This window comes from Anolis carolinensis, chromosome 1 (assembly GCF_035594765.1).
Source record: "Anolis carolinensis isolate JA03-04 chromosome 1, rAnoCar3.1.pri, whole genome shotgun sequence".
NCBI lineage: Eukaryota > Metazoa > Chordata > Lepidosauria > Squamata > Dactyloidae > Anolis > Anolis carolinensis.
Genome location: NC_085841.1, coordinates 252,435,793 through 252,458,065, shown reverse-complemented (window position 1 = coordinate 252,458,065; position 22,273 = coordinate 252,435,793). Strand labels below are relative to the sequence as shown.

Below are 22,273 nucleotides of genomic sequence, written 5' to 3'. Positions count from 1 at the left end.
ACTTTTGATTCTCTCTTGCGATCTTGCAAAAGAAGAGAGAGAGCGGGGTTCTGGCTTGCTCCTTCCTTCTTTTTGCATTCATTCTTCAGCTGGCTGAGCTTCCACATTGCAATAGCGTGGGTTCCACACTCTTCAGGGCGGAGCGGGAAAGTGCTGAGGGTAATAACTTTCAAAAATCACTAATAGTTATGAAACGTGCCTAATTTTGAATGGGGACTATATTTAAAAGTACTATTGCGGTGTGGCTTTCAAATGTATATAATAAATATTTATTCCTATACGTTATTTTTTAATTCCAAAACCTAATTAACTTTGTGGATTGCCCTTGTATTTTGTTAGAAGAGAGATGTCCTGGCCGGATGGCACAGAAAATTATCTCAAACATATCTGAAACTGAACTGATAAGCTTTGGACCTGTGTATGCTGAACACATGAAGGTTTTGAGTAAACCAAATATGTTATTTTTATCAAAGTCTACTTCATTGTTGTCTCTTGAGCACATGATACAAAACTTGTTTTATATGAGTATATATTTTTGGGCACTGAAAAACACTTCAGAAGCACTGTTTTTTTTTTAATGCACTGGCAAAATCTGTGTTTTCCTAACAGACCAGAGGGTTTTTAAAATCGTGCCAGAAGTGAATTGAGAACATACTGCAAGTCGCTTCTGGTGTGAGAGAACTGGCCATCTACAAAGACGTTGCCCAGGGGACGTCCGGATGTGTTACTAGCCTGTTGGGAGGCTTCTCTCATGTCTCCACATGGGAAGCTAGGGCTGACAGACAGGAGCTCACCCCATCTCACAGATTCGAACTGGCAACCTTCAGGTCAGCAGTCCAGCCAGCACAAGGGTTTAATTAAAAAACACTTCTGAAGCTCTACTATTTCTATGCACTGGCAAATCTCTGTTTTCCTATCAAATCAGAGATAACAGGTTTTTCAGTCTAACAACTGAAACCATTGCCTTGCATAATTATATCTGGTTGTTATACCGCAAGAGAAGATTCTATTCTAAAGGGTTTTTGTCTCTTCTCTGAAAGGTCATGCTTTTCTCAAAGGTTATGATCTCCAAAAGGTGATGAATGCCATCTTCCAAAGGATGTGCCCTTAGTCCAATACTCAAACCACTACAGACTATATTGCTTCATGGAAACCCTTTGCCTAACAAATGTGGCAGTCCTTTTTTACTGGAGTAGAGGATTATTTTAGCCAGGAAGTATAATCTTGCCTCAGGCAGCAAAATAGCTCGGGAGACAAACCTTCCATTCATCAAAGGAAGCCTTATTCGGTGCTGAGATCCCTCCCTCTGACCTCAAGAAAACTGCCTATCTCCCTTACGATTCTAGAGTATTTATGCCCTACCTCAATGAGCGACAACCAATCAGGCTGCGGATGCGGCTATCCGTTCTCTTCATTGGCTGCCTTCGAGAGCGCTGGTGATGCCCGTACCCCTCCCGTTGGCTCTCGTCGCTCCGCCCCCACCGTGAGATTCGTCCAATGAGGCGCAGCCCTCTGCAGCCCCCGCGCGCCCCTATTGGCTGGGAGGAGTGCCTTGTCCTCGTTTGTACTCCGAGGCCATGGCGACACGGCGGTCGTGAAGGAGGCGGTCAAAGATGGCGGCCGGGCGGAAAGGCCGGGGAGTTCAACACCTTCCCCGGCCGCTCGCGGCTTTCCCCGCCGCTTTCGCCGCGCTGCTGTTGCTGAGCAACCACCGGGCCTTGGCTTTGGCGGCCCCTTCCTGCCACCATCGGGTCCCCGGCACCAACGAGGTGAGAGGGAAGGGAAGGCAAATACAATTGGGAACTGTAGTGGGTACAGTATATCATTGCCTTCAGTCTATCTGTGTATCAGGCGCCAATGAGTGTCGTGTTTTAGATTTGGGTCCCATTTCCAGCAAAGCGTTTTGCATCCAAATTTTGGATAAGGGATACTTCATCTGGGTTTAGAGCCGTGGTTCTCAACCTGGGGTCCCCAGATGTTTTTGACCTTCAACTCCCAGAAATCCCAGCCAGTTAGGATTTCTGAGAGTTGAAGGCCAAAAACATCTGGGGACCCCAGGTTGAGAACCACTGCTTTAGAGCTTAGTTCTTTGTCAGCACATATTTGACCACGTAGAATCAGAATAAATTCACATTTCCTTCATTTATTCAGCATAATTTAGATTCCCATTTTCTCCCAAGACGGGGTTGTATTAAAAACAGGAAATTGTTATAAACTGCTTCTCCCTCAATGAATGACTCTTTTTGGAAAAAGCAAATTTGATACATCAGGCTTCCTGGCAATTTAGATTTCCCAAAGACTGAGAAATTATGGTGTCAGTTTGAGTGTTGGACTGTGATTCTGGAGATGGGATTCTACACCAGGAATGGGCAAACTTCAGCCCTCCAGGTGTTTTGGACTTCAACTCCCACAGTTCCTAACAGCTGGTAGGCAGTTAGGAAATGTGGGAGGTGAAGTCCAAAACACCTGGAGGGGGCGAAATTTGCCTACACCTGATCTACACTATAGAATGAATGCAGTTTGACACCACTTTAACTACAATGGCTCAGTGCTATAGAGTCACGGGGATTGTATTTGGGGTGGCAGCAGTACTCTGGCACAGAAGGCTAAAAATCTTGCAAAATGAATGCCTTAATTTTACAGTGTAGATCAGGCATGGGCAAACTTCGACTGTTAGGAATTTTGGGAGTTGAAGTTCAAAAACCTGGAGGGCAGAAATTTGCCCAGGCCTGGTGTTGATGCACCTGGGGTTTGATTCCCTGCTCAGTTGTGGAAACCCATTGGGGTGACCTTGGGCGGTCTTCAAACTCTCAGCCACAGAAAACTCAATGAGGGTTCTGTTGTCGAAGGCTTTCATGGCCGGAATCACTGGGTTGCTGTGAGTTTTCCAGGCTGTGTGGCATGTTCCAGAAGCATTATCTCCTGACGTTTAACCTGGAATCACTGTGTCTATGTTTGGACACCACAGTGTAAGAAGAAATTTGACAGGATCATAGAAGGTGTCCAGAGAAGGGAAATGGTGAAAGTCTGGAAGACCCATCAGGAGTGGCTTAGGGAGCTGGGTATGTTTACTTTGGAGAAGAGAAGGCCGAGAGGAGCCATGCTTAAAAATTTGAAACGATGTGTTGTCCAAGGCTTTCATGGCCGGAATCACTGAGTTTTTCAGGCTATATGGCCCTGCTCCAGAACCATTCTCTTCTGACATTTCACCCACATCTATGGCAGGCATCCTCAGGGGTTGTGAGGTCTGTTGGAAACTAGGCAAGTGGAATGTATATATTTGTGGAATGTCCAGGGTGGGAAAAAGAACCATAACTTCACATCCAGAACCAATATTGCAGAAAAAATGTATTTTTGTCTGATGTGCAAGAATTGTCAGAGAGTTATTGGTCCCCGAATTTCCATTTGTACAGCATGTCATGATTAAGGGAATACCATTTTGTGCAGTTTCATGTCAAGAATTGAAGTAATTCTTGACATGTTCTGTGCATAATATCCAGTTAATTGAGCTTTCATTATATTTCCATTTACTGTCAGAAATCTGATTTGGATACTAAAGTTGTCTAAAGATTTGAAAGAAAAGAAGTTATCTGAAGATTTACAGCACACCTTTCTTGAACAATATTTAGGGAGATATTAATAAGTGAGCATTCAAACTACCAAGCATTGGTATACATATATTAATTTGTTACTTTTATAGAATATAGAAATGTGAAAGTTAATCTGAATATTTATTTTTGTATGTTGGATTTGCTTATAAGAATCACATAGATCTAGCACTTTCCAGCTCAAAAAATTACTTTAGGCCTTAATCCTCTATGCTTTAGTGTGAGTTTCAGTTTATATTGGCTGTTAGACAAAATCTGAACTTCTTAGGATTTTCTCTAAATAGTGTAGAAACCTCTGGTGATTGGCAGTTTTATGCATTTACAAGCTGCCTAAGACATTAAAGCTGGTTACTGGAGCAAGTGGTATAAAAATCAAACACCATTGGTCTTTAAGTCTATACTTTGTGATAATGGTTATTTGCCATGTTATAGTTCCAAATTAATTGAGGCAAGACTTCTTAAAATTGTTTCAACCATGTATTTCCTGATTATTTGTTCATAATAAATTGGGTTGATGAAGTACCTAGTCAGTTGTTTGTTTCTTTCTTTCTTTCTTTCTTTCTTTCTTTCTTTCTTTCTCTATCATCTCAAACCAGGTAGGTTTATTGTAAAATGTGGAACATCGTACCATGTTTCCCCGAAAATAAGACAGTGTCTTATATTAATTTTTGTTCCCAAAGATGCTCTAGGTCTTATTTTCAGGGAATGTCTTATTTTTCCATGAAGAAGAATTCATATGTATTATTGAGCAAAAAAAAATTGAACATTTATTACCGTATATACTGTACAGTAGTTGTCATCACAAACCAGCATCACCAGACAAACTGTGAATCCTATCAACAATTTCTTGTTACTATCATTATTTCCATGTACAACAATCTATGGTACATACATTTACTGATCCTACATGCTCTGGTGTCCTGTTCAGGAGCCATGCTTTCAAACAAAAACTTTGCTAGGTCTTACTTTCAGGGGATGTATTATTTTTAGGGAAACAGGGTATGAGAATAGCAAAGCAAGGCACCGTGAGTTTGTGTTTGCTTGGTGGTTTTTGTTGTGTGATTGGAATTCATCCCTCTGGTCTTAATAGGTACATATGAAAGCATCCTGCAGCTAAAGTTTAAACAGTTTCAAACCTTACACATTTTAGGTTGCAAAGATCTTAGAGCTGAGATGGATCTTTCTTGCTTTTCTGTAGAGCATACATACATTGATGATACTATGATTAATAACCAGAATAATGAGTATGCATTTTTAAAGGATAATTGGCATTTATTTTAAAAACCTGCCATCTAACTTGTGATTTGCTTCAATTGCTTCTGTCCTGTACTTGTTTAGAAAAAAAGCTTCTGTGAAGCAAGTGGTGCTTTATGTCTGAATAATTGGGCTCTGATGTGGCAATTTAATGATGCATCCTTTAAATTACATTATTATTTCCAGGCTCGAAAAGTAAAAATGTTAAAGTTGTGTAAGAAATTTAAAAGGTATAAAATAAAAGGTACTGTACCTATATCTTTCAAAAACGGTTTGCATAAATATTCAAGAAACACTGATTGTTCATACTTTGTATGAACAGTGAATACTAGGGCAAAGATTAATGTACAACCAGTGAATATGTCATGCCTGAATAAGGCAGAATTCATTAAAATCTGTAGATTTATTTCCAAGTGAAATTAGATGTTGTTTATTATTAAATGAGGCCCCATCTACACTGATTATTTAATGCTGTTTGAATTTAGCTTCAAACTTCAGTGGGCAGACAAGACTCTCACAAAAATATGCAAATGAAAGCCCTTAATGTGTATCAGTGCTCTATGGTTTAAGTAATCACAACCCAGGCCTCAAACTGGTTTTATCTGCACGGTTAAACCACTTTTTTCAATACTGATTTGAAACTGCACTAAATGGTTAGTGTAGATCGGACCTGAGCAGTAAACCCTAATGAGTTAGTTGGGATATCCCCCCAGGTAAACACACATAACATCAGATTGCATCTATGCATTTTATAAAAGTAGCAAATTGAAGAAATAAGGCGTGGATCTGTATTGTTTTACATTATAAAAGCAGTTTGTCAAATGAACTTATTCTTTGTTCAGGTTATCTACAAAGTTTATCTTAAAGAAAACCATGTTATGAAGAGAAATGCTGATCAACAGCTAAGAATTAAGACTGTGTATGACAGAAGTGTTGAGGAGTAAGTATAACAGCACTCTCCCAAACTCCTATTGTGACTAGGAATTGATTGTTGAGGAGGACAAGACTGCTGTATTATCTCTTCTCCTGTCTGTTTTCGCTAATAAAAGTGAGGACTAAGAAGCAGCATGTCAGTAATGAATGTGGGATTGCTAGCTTTGGGGAAAGGAATGACTGTAAATGAGATGGAGATGATACTTTTTCTACATATAGAAAACAATTTCCTTCTCTTATTTTTCCCCCCTCATAGTTTGCTGCCTGAAAAAAAACACCTTATAAAGGTATGTCATATTCTTCCTGTATGTTTGTGGGGAGTATCATTGAATTGAGTTGTTTAATTGTTCCAGGTCAAAGGTTTGCATGATTCATGCTTACAAGTTAACTTCACCTTTGTCTTGTAAACAACTTGCCTCTAAAATTGTTTTTGAAACTTGGCGCTTAGCATTTCGCGTTAGCTTAATAAGCATGTAAAAATGAGGAGCAAGTTGCAAGCTTCAATGCCATCTCTTCCTTCCTGGTTCAAATTCCACAATCCTTTCTTCTGGCAGCTTTAATAAAATTACAATGTTAGCATCAATGTAAATTCTGGATGTGATACGTACTAACCAGAGGTATTTAACCAGGTTAAAAAGGAGTCATAATTTCTGTTATCCTGGGTAAAGGGTTATTTAAAATCTCAGGTAACACAAGCCCATGTATTTATTTTTATGGTATAAGAGCACCACATACCTTTGGTTAAATTTATGCATATTGTAGTAAAGGTAAAGGTTTTCCCCTGACATTTAAGACTAGTCGTGTCCAACTCTGGGGGTTGGTGCTCATCTCCATTTTTAAGCCGAAGAGCCGGCGTTGTCCGTAGACACCTCCTAGGTCATGTGGCTGGCATGACTGCATGAAGTGCTGTTACCTTTCTACTGGAGCAGTGCCTATTAATCTACTCACATTTGCATGTTTTTGAACTGCTAGGCTGGTAGAAGCTGGGGATAACACCGACCTTTGAATCACCGACCTTTCGGTCAGCAAGTTCAGCAGCTCAGTGTTTAACCTGCTACGCCACCAGGGGCTCCAATGCTTATTGTATTTAGGCCAAAAATGTGAAAAGACCTAATAAATATCATGAGCTATGTGACTTCATTATTTAGAATTTGATCACATGTTATCTTAGTGTAAGCAAGTTTGCTTTATTGTTTTTTTCCTTTTAGAATAAGATTTTTCCACAAGCTATTTCTTATTTAGAGAAGACATTTCAAGTTCGCAAACCTGCTGGTACTGTCTTATTAAGCAGGTATGTATTATCTTTAAATTGTTTAATAGTAAGAACCAAAATAAAATGTATATTATGATATTGTGGATCATATAGAGATCAGTCTTGTTTTTCTCCTGCCTTCAAGTGTAAGTGTGATTCCATATTGACGAGGCCAGTTCAGGCAATATGTGGGCTGCTTTTTAACACACACTACATCTTCCACTGTCTCCACTGAAATCATACACAAATTGCAGAGCAGAGATCTATAGGTTTCAGTCAGATAGCGAGAGCTTTGAGCTGTGATCCAACAAGGGTCAGTGGTGCAGGAAGACACTCAGATACAGTAGAGTCTCACTTATCCAACATAAATGGGCTGGCAGGACGTTGGATAAGCAAAAATGTTGGATGATAAGGAAAGATTAAGGAAAAGCCTATTAAACATCAATTACGTTTTGATTTTACAAATTAAGCACTGAAACATGATGTTTTACAACAAAGTGACAGAAAAAGCCGTTCAATACATAGTAAAGTTATGTAATAGTTACTGTTTTTATGAATTTAGCACCAAAACATCACAATATATTGAAAACATTGACTACAAAAACATTGGCTACTAACAAATTGACTACAAAGAAAGATAGAATTGCATAAAATGAACTTATAGTAACAACATTGGCAAAAATTAAATCGATAAAAAGTTCAGTCCTTGCTGCCTAGAAAAATAGCTGTGGACTCAGGTGGGAGGTAGACTGCGTTGGATAATCCAGAATGTTGGATAAGTGAATGTTGGATAAGTGAGACTCTACTGTACATGTCTGCTAAGTAACTGAATGCAGGAAGTCACTGAGTTAGCAGATATGCAGATTATCTTAATTGCCTTGTGATTTCTAACATCCTTACTTATAATACCTGTCTGTTTTGTGGGATTGTTCATTTCTGTAGTAAATATCTGATTATGATTTGCTTGAAGACAGTGTGTAACAAATCAATATTTAAGGAAGAAGGATGACCCTCATAGATACTGCAGAGGAGCTTGTGCAGAGTATACAAGGTGTGGACCTGTTATAGTTCCCGAGGAACACCTTCAGGTAATGCATTTTAATTTCTTTAGTGTATAAATGACTTTAGAATTTTTACTCCATGTATTACAAGAATTTTTAACTAACATTTTATTACACATCTATAATAAGCACCCTCAAAATATGTAACAACCTGTCCTTTTTATAAGTTGCAAGAGTTCTAGAAATAAGATCTAAGATAGTTGACCTGATACAGGCTGCTTTGAAATCATGTAGGATGCTGTCACGGTAAGGAGATTTAATTCTGTATAGGATCATCCTTCTTTGGTACCTGGCCAAATAAGGCTAGCCATGCTGTGGCATCACAAGCTAAACCAGTGGCAGCTGGAGAACGGGATAACACACTGTGATTTCAAAGCAAATCTGTCGTCTGAGACATTAGAGGGGTCAAATTAAGAAAAAAGAAAAGCAGTGTTTGAGGGGCAGGCAGAGATGAGAGGACTAGCCATTGAGTTGAGTAGATTAAGATGGGTCTAAACTGTCAATCTGAGTGCAAAGGCATTAGATGCTTCACTAGCTCTCATAATGTGTTATGTTGATACGGCTTGATTAGTTTTTAAGTTTCAATGCATTGATTTTTAATGTTTATAGATAGATAGATAGATAGATAGATAGATAGATAGATAGATAGATAGAAAGCTTCCTTGAGAGTATTCTTTCTGAAAAGCAGGATATAAATATATTAATTAGTTAAACGGGGTCCAGCCCATCTCTACTAGTCTGCCCAGTGTTTACTGCCTCCATTTTATTGAATTCAGAATTATGTGAAACAATTGAAAAGCAAGACTTTTTTCTCTTTGTTAACAGCTTTGATCAGATTATGAGAGATAATTCAGCTTGTATGTCATTTCTTTGATGCCAAGTTTTGATGATCACTACAGTTGAATGTACATGTAACAGATCATATGTTTGCATATATTATCTATGTTCCAATGTTTGTACATTTTATCCATCTGTCTTACGATATAAATGCACTGCATATTCGTATGCCTGTGGTTTTTAAAATCTGTTCTTCAAAAGTTGTATCTTTAAGGCTTTTAAAAAAAAATTGAAACTTTGAGTTGGAAGATTTTTTTTTTTCAAATAAGACCTGAGGAGAAATATTCCACATGCAAAAACATTTGACCATTTCCTTTTCCTAACTTTGCAAACTACTTTCTGGTCTTTGGGGTCTTCTGAAAAAGAAAAAAAAACATTGTGGAGTTTCAGTGTGTTTTCTTAACACCAACTCATAGGAAAATAGATATGTACAGTATCTTCTTTTGAGAATTCTGTATTACTAATAATACAGAGTCTGTATCAATAGCAAGGGGGAAATTATGGTTTGAATCGTTCCTCTGGCTAAGAAAAAAAATACATTTTAGTACTTAAGACTGAAGTCTTGAGCAAAATGACTTATATTTAGAAGTAACTTCTCTTAAATGCAATATCCTAGCAATGTAGAGTTTGCAGTGAAAATGGATGGCTTTGTGGACCTGTTGGTGATGCAGACAAAGAAGGGGTTCAAGATGCTGACTTTGTGTTATACGTTAGTGCTCTGACGACAGAAAGGTGTGGCCAAGAAAATATCATTGCCTATGCAGCATACTGTCAGCTTGAAGCAAATATGGACAGGTAACATTTTCTTCAAAGTTAAATTTAATACATATGGGATAAGCATAATGGCCAAGAAGGCTTACTTATGACTTTAACTGACTAGTTTGCTAGATAGCAACACTGTACTGATATATGCAAATGGATCTTGTAGGATCTTGGAGACTACTGAAAGAAATTGGCGGCATAAACATGCTGAATCAGTCTGTACTCATCTGTTGATAAAATAACAAGTCTTAAGTGTACTTTGGAAGGACTAACTCAGTCTTAACCTTAAATAAGCCAACAATGTATGTTTTGAAGTTGTATTTCATTTGATTATATTTGTTTTGTCCATCACCCAGTATACAACCTTGTTTTGTGTGTTAATAGATTAGAGATGATGTTATACCATGTTGACATGTAATGGAAAGCTAGGCATATAAGCAACTGCTGTGACAAATAACATAGGGAAATGTTTGCTATTCTAGTGTTGCTTGTTTCAAGATCTGCTACATATTTTCCAATTCATGAAAAGGAAAAAAAAACAGGATTTATCTACTTTGGACCAACACAATTGTGAAGAGGCATTATCTTTCTCTTATGAAATTCTCTGCCAAGTTGTCTTAATTTTTGGGAGCTGCATTAAATGGAAAAATATGACTCTACTTTTCGTGAAGTGGATTGACAGTTTGTCCCATTATTGAAGAAAAATGCCATTAGACTGAGTCTTATCATATAATGAAATCTAAAAATCTTACGTTTAAACCCAATTCTGCTTGAAAACTACAACATATCAAACTTCTCATATTTTTGAAATATTGCTGCTTTAATTCTGTATTAATGCATTTTATTATTGTTCCCTAGGCCAATTGCAGGGTATGCTAATCTGTGTCCAAATATGATTTCAACTCAAGCACAGGAATTTGTCGGCATGCTATCTACAGTGAAACATGAAATCATTCATGCATTGGTAAGAATTTATATTTTTCACTTTGAAATACCAGTACCACATTTTTTGTATAGTATTATGCAAGAATTGCTGTGGTGTTTTGTTCATTTTTCTGAATCTTGTATAGGTGTGCATATTGTTTGCATACAATTTTCTTATCGAGATTTTACTGACTTCATGGGAAACCTGCTTCATTACATTGATAGTAGGAGCCCCCGGTGGCGTAGTGGATTAAAGCCTTGTGACTTGAAGGTTGGGTTGCTGATCTGAAAGCTGCCAGGTTCGAATCCCACCCGGGGAGAGTGTGGATGAGCTCCCTCTGTCAACTCCAGTTCCACACTGGGACACGAGAGAAGCCTCCCACAAGAATGCTAAAAACATCAAAATATCCCCTGGGCAATGTCCGTGCAGACGGCCAATTCTCTCACACCAGAAGCGACTTGCAGTTTCTCAAGTCGCTCCTGACACGGAAAAAAAAACAAACCACCTCGAAAGTATGTAATCTGAATGGCTTTTTGGGTTACTTTTCAAGGGATTCTCTGCCGGACTATTTGCATTCTATCGTGATGATGATGGAAAGCCTTTAACTGCCAGATATGCAAATGGATTGCCAGCATTTAATGAAAGGTATATACATACATATATATATATATATATATAGAATCTACACAGAAGAGGATAGCGGGAATTTGAGAAGTACTACGGTGATAGTTATATTATTTTTGTACCACCATTTTAATACAATAGTGACTCAGATGCAATGTTTTCTTACCACACCATCTGTTTTTTTATGCCCTCATTTGTAAAATGACAGCTGTCATGAAGTGCAGTTGTGTTAGTCATATTTTAACTGTTTGGATTTGGTCAGCCAATGATCAAATATAGAAATTATTCTGTTTGTCAATCATATTAATTCATTCCACATTCCTTTCAGTCTTGGAGTGTATCAGTGGAGCCAAAGAGTTGTACGGAATGCAGTCAGGTTGTGGGATGTACGGGGCAATAATCTTCTGCGTCACAATATATTTCTTCTGATAACTCCTAAAGTAGTTGTAAGTTTCTCTTTTTTCTTCTTTCACAATATATCTAATGATGTTCTTCAGATATGAAGTTGTAAGGAATCAGCAGCCCCTGCCTTCAGGAGATGAGTGGCAGCAGGCGATAAATCTCCCATGCCACTATTTCCCAGTGATGGAAGCACCTGGAGAACATTCCCAAAGCAACCTCTCCCTTGGGGGGGGTTGAGCAGTAGGGGGCCAGTCATCAACCCCACATCATCACCTTATGACGATGGGATTGCCTTGGGAGCGTTCCCCAAGCCCCCAGTCTTTATATGATGGTGGCATGGAAGGTTGTTGATGCAGAGTTACCACTCCCTGTCATCAAGAGGTGGCTGCACAGGGAGATCCCTTAGCCACCACTATGCACCTTCAGAGGGCCAAGTTACTTTAGGAGCATTTACTGGGCATTTCTGTTGTTGGGAAGTGGCTACTTAGGGGGATTCCTTGCCCTCAGATGCTCAGCTTCCAAGGGCAGGGTTCTCCAGCATTCTCATCCTTTGGAGATGGTGGTGTAGGGTCTGATAACTTGCCCTCTATCACCTCCCAAAGACCGGACTACTGCCATGTGAATATTCAGGGTAGCCCTGTCTTCACTCCCTTGGTTGCCAATTAGTTTTTGGGGAATACTACTTGGTTTGGGTCCGGTTATCAGCAGGATCGCCTTCTCCTGCCCAATCCATGGCCTCTTAGGACATTGAGGTTCTCTAGGGGATGCTTACTGTGATGACTCATGGGCCATGTAGTCCCGTTCCTAACGCTGTTGTGACAGATGAAGAGGAAAACTTAGGTTTCCCACCGTTTCAGCCAGAATTGGAGCTTTCTCAGCCAGAAATGGAGCCCTTGCACCTGCAGGAGATTTGTCTTCCAGAAGTTTGTCAAACAAGCCCTGAGCCGAAATCTCCCCCATTTTCTCGCCATGATTATTGTAAACAACAGAGGGGCGCTCAGGAGGCGTCTCGCAGGAGCGCTAGGATCGCTGCAAAGCATTCAGCTGATTAATCCTGCTTCCCATGGGAAACTTTAAGGAGTCATGCATCTGGACTCAGAGAATAGCTTTCGTTTCTGGTTCTCCAGAGAACTGCTCTTTGGCGGGAAAACGAGACCCTACTTAGGTGTTTTGCCCACGAAGGAATCTTGCGGAGTCAATTCGTCAGCTTCGGGAGTAGGTTGTGTGTGGACTACGCTACTCCCGCATCCAAGTCCTTTGCTCTCGTTTCCAGCCCTGCCTTGCTTCCCAGGACCCTGCCTTGCTTCACGGACCTTGCCTTGCTTCTCGGACCTCGCCACGTAATTTCCACGGATCCTGGTTTTGCTCCTCGTTCTTGTTGCCTTGAATCAAGCCTAGTGTTCCAAGAATCAAGTTACTTCCTAGCCTTGCTTAAGTTTCACGGACTAAAGGACCTTGTCATCTCCCCTCACTTTGCTTGGCAAAGTGAGTGTTTCGGTTACTGGATTACAACTTTGGACCTTAATATTTCATATTGAACATTGTTTTCCTGGACTATAATTGACCTTCCCCGAAAGGTCTTCTTCTGAACTTTATTCTGCACTTATTTTTATTGACTTTACATATTTCCTTAATAAAGATATTAGATAGATTCTGGCCTCTGTGTATGGTTATTGGTGCTCTGCAGCCTGGGTCGTGACAGTTTGACTCCGCCACCCTAAGCACCATTTAACCTAGGCCAGAATGTCTACCGGAGCCGGACCGGGTGACCAACCACTCAGCTACACCATCGCCAAGGATGAAGTGGACAGGATCCGTGATATGCTCCATGCGCAGGAGGGAGAAATACGGGGCTTGAAGGAACGTGGAGCCCGTCTCCCTGCCCTGGCGTTGCCCACCAAGTTTTCTGGAGAGGCTTCCAAGGTTCATGTTTTCCGTCGCCAATGCCAGGCATACCTAGAGGCCCGAAATGCCGAGTTTCCCCAAGAAGACATCAAGGTGGCATGGATTTATAGTCTCCTAGACGGGCCAGCGGCCAATTGGGCGACGGCACTGTTCGATCAAGCCTCCCCGCACCTAAGTTCCGCGCTAAACTTCTTGGATCACCTTAAGGCGACTTGGGGGATCGAGGACACTTTAGAGGCGGCCGGCCACAAACTCCGGCGCCTTTCCCAAGGGGACAGGCCCTTGTCCCAGTACATAGCCGAGTTCCGAGTGCTGGCCCAAAACACCGGCTGGAATGACATAGCCCTCAGAGGACAGTTTCGGGAGGGTCTTAACATCGAGATGTTGGAGGAAATCTCCAAAGTGGACCCTCCAAACTCTCTTGAAAGACTCATTGATCAATGTTTACGAGCTGAAGTCATGCTTGCCAACAGAAAACAGTGGATCCGAGGCCAGAGTGGAAGAGCTGGAGCAAAACCTCCCGCTCCCGCCGGCGTCCAACCACGTCCAGTGTGGAGACCCCCGCCACCAGCCCCATACCCCAGAGGAAGCGAGGAGGTGCCGATGCAGTTGGGCAACGTGCGTCCCAGACTAGATCTTGCCGAAAAGGCCCGCCGCCAACGTTTAAACCTCTGTTGGTACTGCGGAAACGGGGGCCACTTTGCCAGAGAGTGTCCAGCCAAAGGAAAGCCCGCCGCTCGTCTGGCGGCGGCGTCCTCCGTGGAGACGAAGGCGTCCGAGGCGGCTGGTGCAAAGCCGACGGGGGAAGCCAGCGACCGGGCGTAGAGAGGCTCGCCAACCCGGTCAAAAACCCCACTCAAGAGCCGCCAACCGGGGTCCTATTTCTCCTAGTGGTCACCTTGTGGTCAGCGAAAAAAGGACCCGTCATGATCCATGCCATGATAGACTCAGGAGCGACAAACAATTTCATTGATAGAGAGTATGCCGACTCTCTGGGATTACAATATCACGATTTCAAGAATGCCCGGGTGGTGCAAGCCATAGATGGCCGCCCCCTAAAGACAGGTCCAGTAAGCCAATGGTCTGAGCCCACCAGAATGTGGATAAGGGAACACATGGAAGAGATCTCCTTCTTTGTTACCGAGGTTCCCCATTTCCCTGTGATTTTGGGAATCCCATGGCTGACACTCCACGACCCTAGCATCTCTTGGACCAACAGAGAACTGCAGTTTGCTTCTAAATATTGCCAAAATCATTGTCTTGTAGCCAAGGTCTGTCACGCCACAGACGCTGAATCCATCATCACCTTGCCCAAGAAATACTCAGACTTTTGGGATGTTTTCAATGAAAAGGAAGCCGAGAGACTACCCCCGCATAGGCCTTATGACTGTGCCATTGACTTGGTGGAGGGGGCCCCGATCCCGCGAGGACACCTCTACTCCTTGACTGAACCAGAGCAAGAAGCTCTCAGGGAGTTCATAGAGTCAAACCTCCGCAAGGGATTCATCAGACCCTCTCAATCTCCAGCCGCTTCCCCAGTGATGTTTGTGAAAAAGAAGTCAGGGGACTTACGTTTGGTTGTGGACTATAGAGCATTGAATAATATCACGAAGCGGAACCGCTATCCCCTGCCTTTAATCTCGGACCTATTAGACCGGCTTCGAGGGGCCAAGGTTTACACCAAGCTGGATCTTCGGGGGGCTTATAATCTAGTTCGCATCAGGGAGGGGGACGAGTGGAAAACCGCCTTCCAGACTAAATTCGGATTATTCGAGTCCCTGGTCATGAATTATGGTTTATGTGGAGCTCCCGCAACGTTCCAACATTTTGTCAATGATATCTTTCAGGACTATCTAGATCGGTTCTTGATCATCTACCTGGACGATTTTTTGGTGTTTTCTAGATCACAATCAGAACATGAGAACCACGTCAGAATGGTGTTACAACGATTGCGGGATCATGGACTTTATGCCAAGCTGGAAAAATGCGCTTTTGATCTACAAGAGGTAGATTTTCTGGGATATCGTGTCTCACCACTAGGGCTCTCCATGGACCCGGCAAAGGTTTCAGCAGTATTGGAATGGCGGGCGCCAACCAACAAGAAAGAGGTACAACGTTTCTTGGGGTTCGCGAACTATTACCGCAAGTTCATTCCAGACTTTGCCCGCTGGTCTGATCCAATCACCAGCTGCATCCGTGGGAAACAGCCTTTTCGCTGGACGGAGCAAGCAGAGAAAGGGTTCCAGCAGCTAAAGAAATTATTCACGTCCCAGCCAATCCTTAAGCACCCAGATCCTAAAACCCCTTTTGTTGTGCAGGCTGACGCCTCCGATGTGGCAATTGGGGCTGTACTCTTGCAACCAGTGGGAGATCATCTTCACCCTTGTGCCTTTTACTCCCGTCAACTAACAGCCCCAGAGAGAAATTACACTATTTGGGAAAAAGAACTTTTGGGCATAAAGGCAGCCTTTGAAACTTGGAGACATTGGTTAGAAGGGGCCAAATTTCCCATTGAGGTCCATACTGATCATCGGAATCTAGAACATCTAAGAACTGCCCGCAAGTTAAATCAGAGGCAACAGCGCTGGGCTTTATTCTTTGAGCGTTTTGACTTCCAGATTCATTATGTAACCCCAGCTCAGACCAAGCAAGCAGATGCTCTATCATGGAAACCAGAATATACTGCAGGGCGCAGAGAGACCTTTGAATCCCATTTGCTGCAGCCCGAGAACTTTGCCACGCTCACAGTGGGGAGCACCAAATCCACTCCAATTGAATCAACTCCCTCTTCTCCAAGGCCCCTTTGTGCTCAGGAAATCAGGGCCAGTCAACAGGCGGATGCCTGGGCTCAGGATCAACTTCGCCAAGGACTACAATTTCCCTTCTCGCTTAAGGATGGGTTACTTTGCTATAGAAATCACGTCTACATCCCTCCAGGACCGGGCAGGGAAAAGGCACTTCGTCTGTGTCATGACTGCAAGCCAGCAGGGCATTTCGGACTATTTAAAACCATGCATTTGATCCTAAGAGATTTCTGGTGGCCCAAGATCCGCAAGGATGTGGAAAAATATGTCAACACCTGCCCGGTATGCCAGCGTTCCAAGACAAGAAGGAAGAAGCCCTCGGGGCTACTGCATCCCCTTCCTACCCCATCCCGTCCATGGGAAATAATTTCTGCGGATTTTATCACTGACCTACCACCTTCCCTTGGATTCACCACGATCCTAGTGGTGGTGGACCTTTTCACCAAGTTAGCCCATTTCATTCCCTGCGATGGCCTCCCCACGGCCAAAGAGACTGCAGATTTATTCCTTCAACATGTTTTCAGATTACATGGGTTGCCCAAGAGCTTGGTCACAGACTGTGGGTCTCAATTCACCTCTCGTTTCTGGAAAGCACTACAAAAACTATTGGGCATAGACTCTCGTTTATCTTCGGCTCACCATCCCTAAACGGATGGGCAAACTGAGCGCACCAATGCCACCTTGGAACAATACCTTCGCTGTTATGTAAACTATCAGCAGGACAATTGGGCTTCCCTGTTGCCGCTGTCGGAGTTTGCCTACAACAATGGTGTCCAGGCTTCAACTAAAGAAACCCCGTTCTTTGCAAACTACGGCTTCCATCCACGTTTCTTTCCTTCTGTCATTGAAACCTCAGAAGTTCCCGCAGCAGAGGACTGGCTGCAAGAACTCACAGCGGTGCAACAACTTTTGCTCCAGCAACTAGATCAAGCCAAGGAGGACTACAAACGCCATGCTGACGATCATCGCCAGCCGGGCTCCGAAATCAAGGTAGGAGACCGGGTTTTTCTATCCACTCGCTTCTTGCCCTCCCACCGTCCCTGCCGGAAGCTAGATGCCCGTTTCATTGGTCCCTATCCAGTGGTGGCGCAACTTAACCCCGTGACTTTCAAACTCCAACTTCCGCGCTCTATGCGCATTCATCCAGTGTTTCATCGCTCCCTGCTCCTTCCGGCGGATGGTGTGCGCCCTGATACAGACCGGCCGCCCCCCACTCCTGTTTTGGTGGATGGGGAGGAGGAATTCGAGGTTCAGGACATTTTGGATTCTCTCTTTCATCGCCGCCGCCTTCAGTATCTCATTGACTGGGTGGGTTTTGGCCCCGAAGAACGCTCTTGGGAAGACGCTTCCACAGTCCATGCCCCCGATTTAGCCCGCCGCTTCCATCAGACCTACCCCGCCAAGCCGCGGCCCCGCACCTCGGGGAGAGAGCCCATTTTTGAGAGGGGGCTTGAGGAGGGGGATAGTGTGATGACTCATGGGCCATGTAGTCCCGTTCCTAACGCTGTTGTGACAGATGAAGAGGAAAACTTAGGTTTCCCACCGTTTCAGCCAGAATTGGAGCTTTCTCAGCCAGAAATGGAGCCCTTGCACCTGCAGGAGATTTGTCTTCCAGAAGTTTGTCAAACAAGCCCTGAGCCGAAATCTCCCCCATTTTCTCGCCATGATTATTGTAAACAACAGAGGGGCGCTCAGGAGGCGTCTCGCAGGAGCGCTAGGATCGCTGCAAAGCATTCAGCTGATTAATCCTGCTTCCCATGGGAAACTTTAAGGAGTCATGCATCTGGACTCAGAGAATAGCTTTCGTTTCTGGTTCTCCAGAGAACTGCTCTTTGGCGGGAAAACGAGACCCTACTTAGGTGTTTTGCCCACGAAGGAATCTTGCGGAGTCAATTCGTCAGCTTCGGGAGTAGGTTGTGTGTGGACTACGCTACTCCCGCATCCAAGTCCTTTGCTCTCGTTTCCAGCCCTGCCTTGCTTCCCAGGACCCTGCCTTGCTTCACGGACCTTGCCTTGCTTCTCGGACCTCGCCACGTAATTTCCACGGATCCTGGTTTTGCTCCTCGTTCTTGTTGCCTTGAATCAAGCCTAGTGTTCCAAGAATCAAGTTACTTCCTAGCCTTGCTTAAGTTTCACGGACTAAAGGACCTTGTCATCTCCCCTCACTTTGCTTGGCAAAGTGAGTGTTTCGGTTACTGGATTACAACTTTGGACCTTAATATTTCATATTGAACATTGTTTTCCTGGACTATAATTGACCTTCCCCGAAAGGTCTTCTTCTGAACTTTATTCTGCACTTATTTTTATTGACTTTACATATTTCCTTAATAAAGATATTAGATAGATTCTGGCCTCTGTGTATGGTTATTGGTGCTCTGCAGCCTGGGTCGTGACACTTACTCCAACCAGCCAGAACTCAACTGGTAACAACAACTCAGAGGACCTTTCCATCTGCCACCTTAAGACTTGGAACGACCTGCTGGAAGAGTTTCAACAGCTAAATCAGCTGTCAGAATTCAAAACTCAATTGATGGACCTATATTCTGGCAGGCCTACCTAGTCAGTTTTTAACTTGTGAATTTTCACCTATATTTTATTGGTGAATTTAACTTGCATTTTATCTGTGTGAATGTTATATGTATTTTAATAGTGCTGAGTTTTATTTCTCTGTTTTAACTGTGTTGTGCCCTGTCTTGAGCCATAAGGGGGAGGCAAGCTGTCGTTGTTGTTATCATTATCATCATCATTTTTATTATTGAGTGGGGTGCAGTGTGTGGAATGATCCCTCACCCCTCAGCTCCTGAGGACAGGGCTGCTGATTACAAGGCAGTCCCAACTACACAAGGCAGACAGGCAGTGGAAGTTTGCAAATAATGAAAGCCACAAATGTGCAAGGCCCCCTGTAAAGACCAAGTGTTGTAGGTACAATTAAATTTTAGTCCAAATTTATTTCAGTTGTTCCTGAGTGCAATCAACTTGAAATACATTATTTCCTTGATTCTAAGACACACTAGTTCTCCATATAAATATGCATAAAAGCAGGGTGTGTCTTAGAATTGTAGGTTTGTTTTGTATATGTAAATAAAACTTTCTTCTGTTGGCGGTACTGAAGTCAGTGTGCACCTTGCAATCAATGGCATCTTAGAATTGATAAAATAGGGTAGCATTTTCTTTTCTTTTTTTTTACAGCTACCTAGTAGTAAACATTTATTCCAATAGAAATCTTTGCTTGTCAAAGAAGCTCCTCGCATATGCTATGACATGTAAACCTCATGTATAGGATAGAAAGTTTTTATTTTCAAATAAGTGTACTGAGTTGTCTTCTAATGCATTTTTCTAAAGGAGGAAGCCCGAAAACATTTTGATTGCCCAATTCTAGAAGGCATGGAACTTGAAAATCAAGGTGGCATGGGCACCGAACTTAATCACTGGGAGAAGCGTTTATTGGAGGTTTGTATATAGACATGTGGTTTTTTGATGAGGCCCTTATAATCTGAAATGCAGGCTGTGGTGACCTCAGTTGATTTTGTCTGCTTCACTGATTTTCTCTTCATGACTCTTATGTTAACATTTTCATTTCACATTTTGTTACTGTTGGACAGCTGCTGCTAATACAAATTATAGCAAGCAATTTTAAATTTAAAAAACGGGATGTGGAACTATTTAAGTTAGAAAGTGATGCTGCTGTCTGATTTCTGCTAATGTGGTGAAAAACTCTTGTTAATTGAGTATGATCTATATGGCGATGCTACTAAAATTAGGATTATAGTGGAATCTAATTGGAAATCTGCAAAAAAACACCTTTTCACAAAAGAAATAAATTTATACTACAGTCTATTTAGCAGTTACACACTGGTGCACTAAGACTATATTTACATCAGCAACATCCTGCGGTATGTTGTATGGGAATTGTCAGCTCTGAATTCCTGAGCCACCTCAGAAATTGACACAAGTACAATTTGTGTTTTCCCTTTCTCAGGAAAAATATTATTTTGGTTAAATATTAGCAATATAGCATAGACAAAATTCCCCTGTGGCATATAATGTGGGTATGTTCATTGGTTATCTCTTTTTGATTGGATGTATATTAAGCCCTCCACATTTGCAGAGGTTGGAGGCACAGGATCTTACTGAAAGCAAAAAAAAGTATAAATAAATGGCTATTTTTTTAGGTAAGAGAATATTTTTCTAGGAATTCCTGGGTCTTCCAGCATGGTTCTGTGATTGAATTCCACTGAAAGCCAACCACAAAACTGCACTGAAGGACCTAGAGATTCCTAGAGAGGTCTCTGTAGAAAGCTCAAGGTCCTTCAGTGTGGTGGAGAAAGTTGGCCATAGAGTCACACTGGAGGACCTAAAGATTTCTAGAAAACATTTTAATGAAATTCATGAATAATCAGACCTGCAAACATCAAAACTGCAAATGTGGAGGAACAACTGTATTGTAGCATATTACTTTTACTTGACAAAAAACTCATGCACGTTATTTTAAATCATATACCTTTCCAAAATATAGTTGACACTCTGTATCTGTGGATTTTATATCAACAATTCAATCATCCACAGTTTAATATTTTTAACAAAATTCGAAAAGCCAACTGATTTTTTTCTGTTTTATACAAGGGACACAGCTTTACGATATCATTGTAAATAATGAGGCTTGAGCCAAACTCCAATAGATATCAAGGACCCACTATAGTTACTTTGTATTTGTAACTTTGGACTCCTTATTAGACATACCACATTCTTACCCACCTAGCTTTGTATATTTTGGACCTTGGGATGTCCTGATACCAGACACTTTCTTCTTCCGTATATCTTTTTCTTATTGGGGGTGGGAGTGTTTAATAGAACTTATTACTGGCACTGCTCTTAGAGTAATCTCACAGAGTTGATTATTTGGGGTGGGGATCTCAAATGATTTTGAATTACTTGGATACAGTTTATTATTAAATATGCAGCTGGATGAATATGCCTAGATTCTGCAGTATTACAGATGCACCTCCACAGCTCTTGAATATCTGGTCACTTTACTGAGTCTACACATTATCTAGTATTATAAACAGCTGAATGGGCCTATATGCACATTTCCTTTCCCTCCCTCTCCCACAAAGGATGGACTCTGTTCTTCAAAAGTACTTAATGGAATCTAACAGTTGTTGGTGCTGGTTACTTTCAGAATGAAGCAATGACAGGATCACACACTCAGAATAGAGTCTTCTCCCGGATTACTTTGGCATTAATGGAAGATACTGGGTAAGAATTTATAATTAGGCTGCACAACCCTTGTTATCATTTAAATATATCTTGTTTTGGGAAAGATAACAAAAATACACAAAACAGACAAACCCAAGTTTGTTGCGGTACTTCAACTGTTCATTAAGTATTTGAATAACACTTTGGTAATTGTAATCAAGAAACAGTGAGTTTGGTATAGTGGTAGCAGAAACCTGGATTCAGATGAAATTCTGCACGTCTTTCAGCCATTTGCTTTTGATAAATTCGAAAATTGTACATGTTGAGTTAGATAAGTTAAACTGTCATGAGGTTCTCAAAGCAAACCTTTCCTTTTTGCTCCATCCTGCATATTCTACAGTAAGCAAATATATATATCTAGAGTGAATACTAGAGGATATTTAACTATCATAACTGACGTGTGTTTTCCTCCACTGTTGCAAATGCATAATGAGAAATGGAAGAAGTGGGTAATAGCTGAGGAGATAGGGAATTTGATAGGCCTAAATGGCAAGAGTGTGAATGCAGCATTAGCTGTTTCAGGCTTTCTTCCTCTTTATACCTGTGTTAATAACTGGCTTATTCAGTAAGTGGACAAAATATATTTTCTTTGTTTGCCTGTTATCATATAAACAATACTATATAAATATTATATAAACCTAAAAAATTGA

The 22,273-nt window shown here is 41.8% G+C and overlaps 1 protein-coding gene across 1 annotated transcript in view; it reads left to right on the top strand.

Moving 5' to 3' along the window:
• The first annotated feature begins 1,554 nt into the window (after window positions 1-1,554).
• Window positions 1,555-22,273, top strand: part of lmln (leishmanolysin like peptidase) — a 33,893-nt gene continuing 13,174 nt past the window's right edge. Inside the window, exons 1-11 of the mRNA XM_003214877.3 lie at window positions 1,555-1,769; window positions 5,705-5,802; window positions 6,052-6,082; window positions 7,004-7,086; window positions 8,018-8,135; window positions 9,562-9,740; window positions 10,566-10,671; window positions 11,183-11,277; window positions 11,585-11,702; window positions 19,710-19,817; window positions 21,547-21,623. Of these exons, the coding sequence (XP_003214925.1) occupies window positions 1,614-1,769; window positions 5,705-5,802; window positions 6,052-6,082; window positions 7,004-7,086; window positions 8,018-8,135; window positions 9,562-9,740; window positions 10,566-10,671; window positions 11,183-11,277; window positions 11,585-11,702; window positions 19,710-19,817; window positions 21,547-21,623 (1,169 nt within the window). The 5' untranslated portion in view covers window positions 1,555-1,613. The remainder of the gene's footprint in view (window positions 1,770-5,704; window positions 5,803-6,051; window positions 6,083-7,003; window positions 7,087-8,017; window positions 8,136-9,561; window positions 9,741-10,565; window positions 10,672-11,182; window positions 11,278-11,584; window positions 11,703-19,709; window positions 19,818-21,546; window positions 21,624-22,273) is intronic.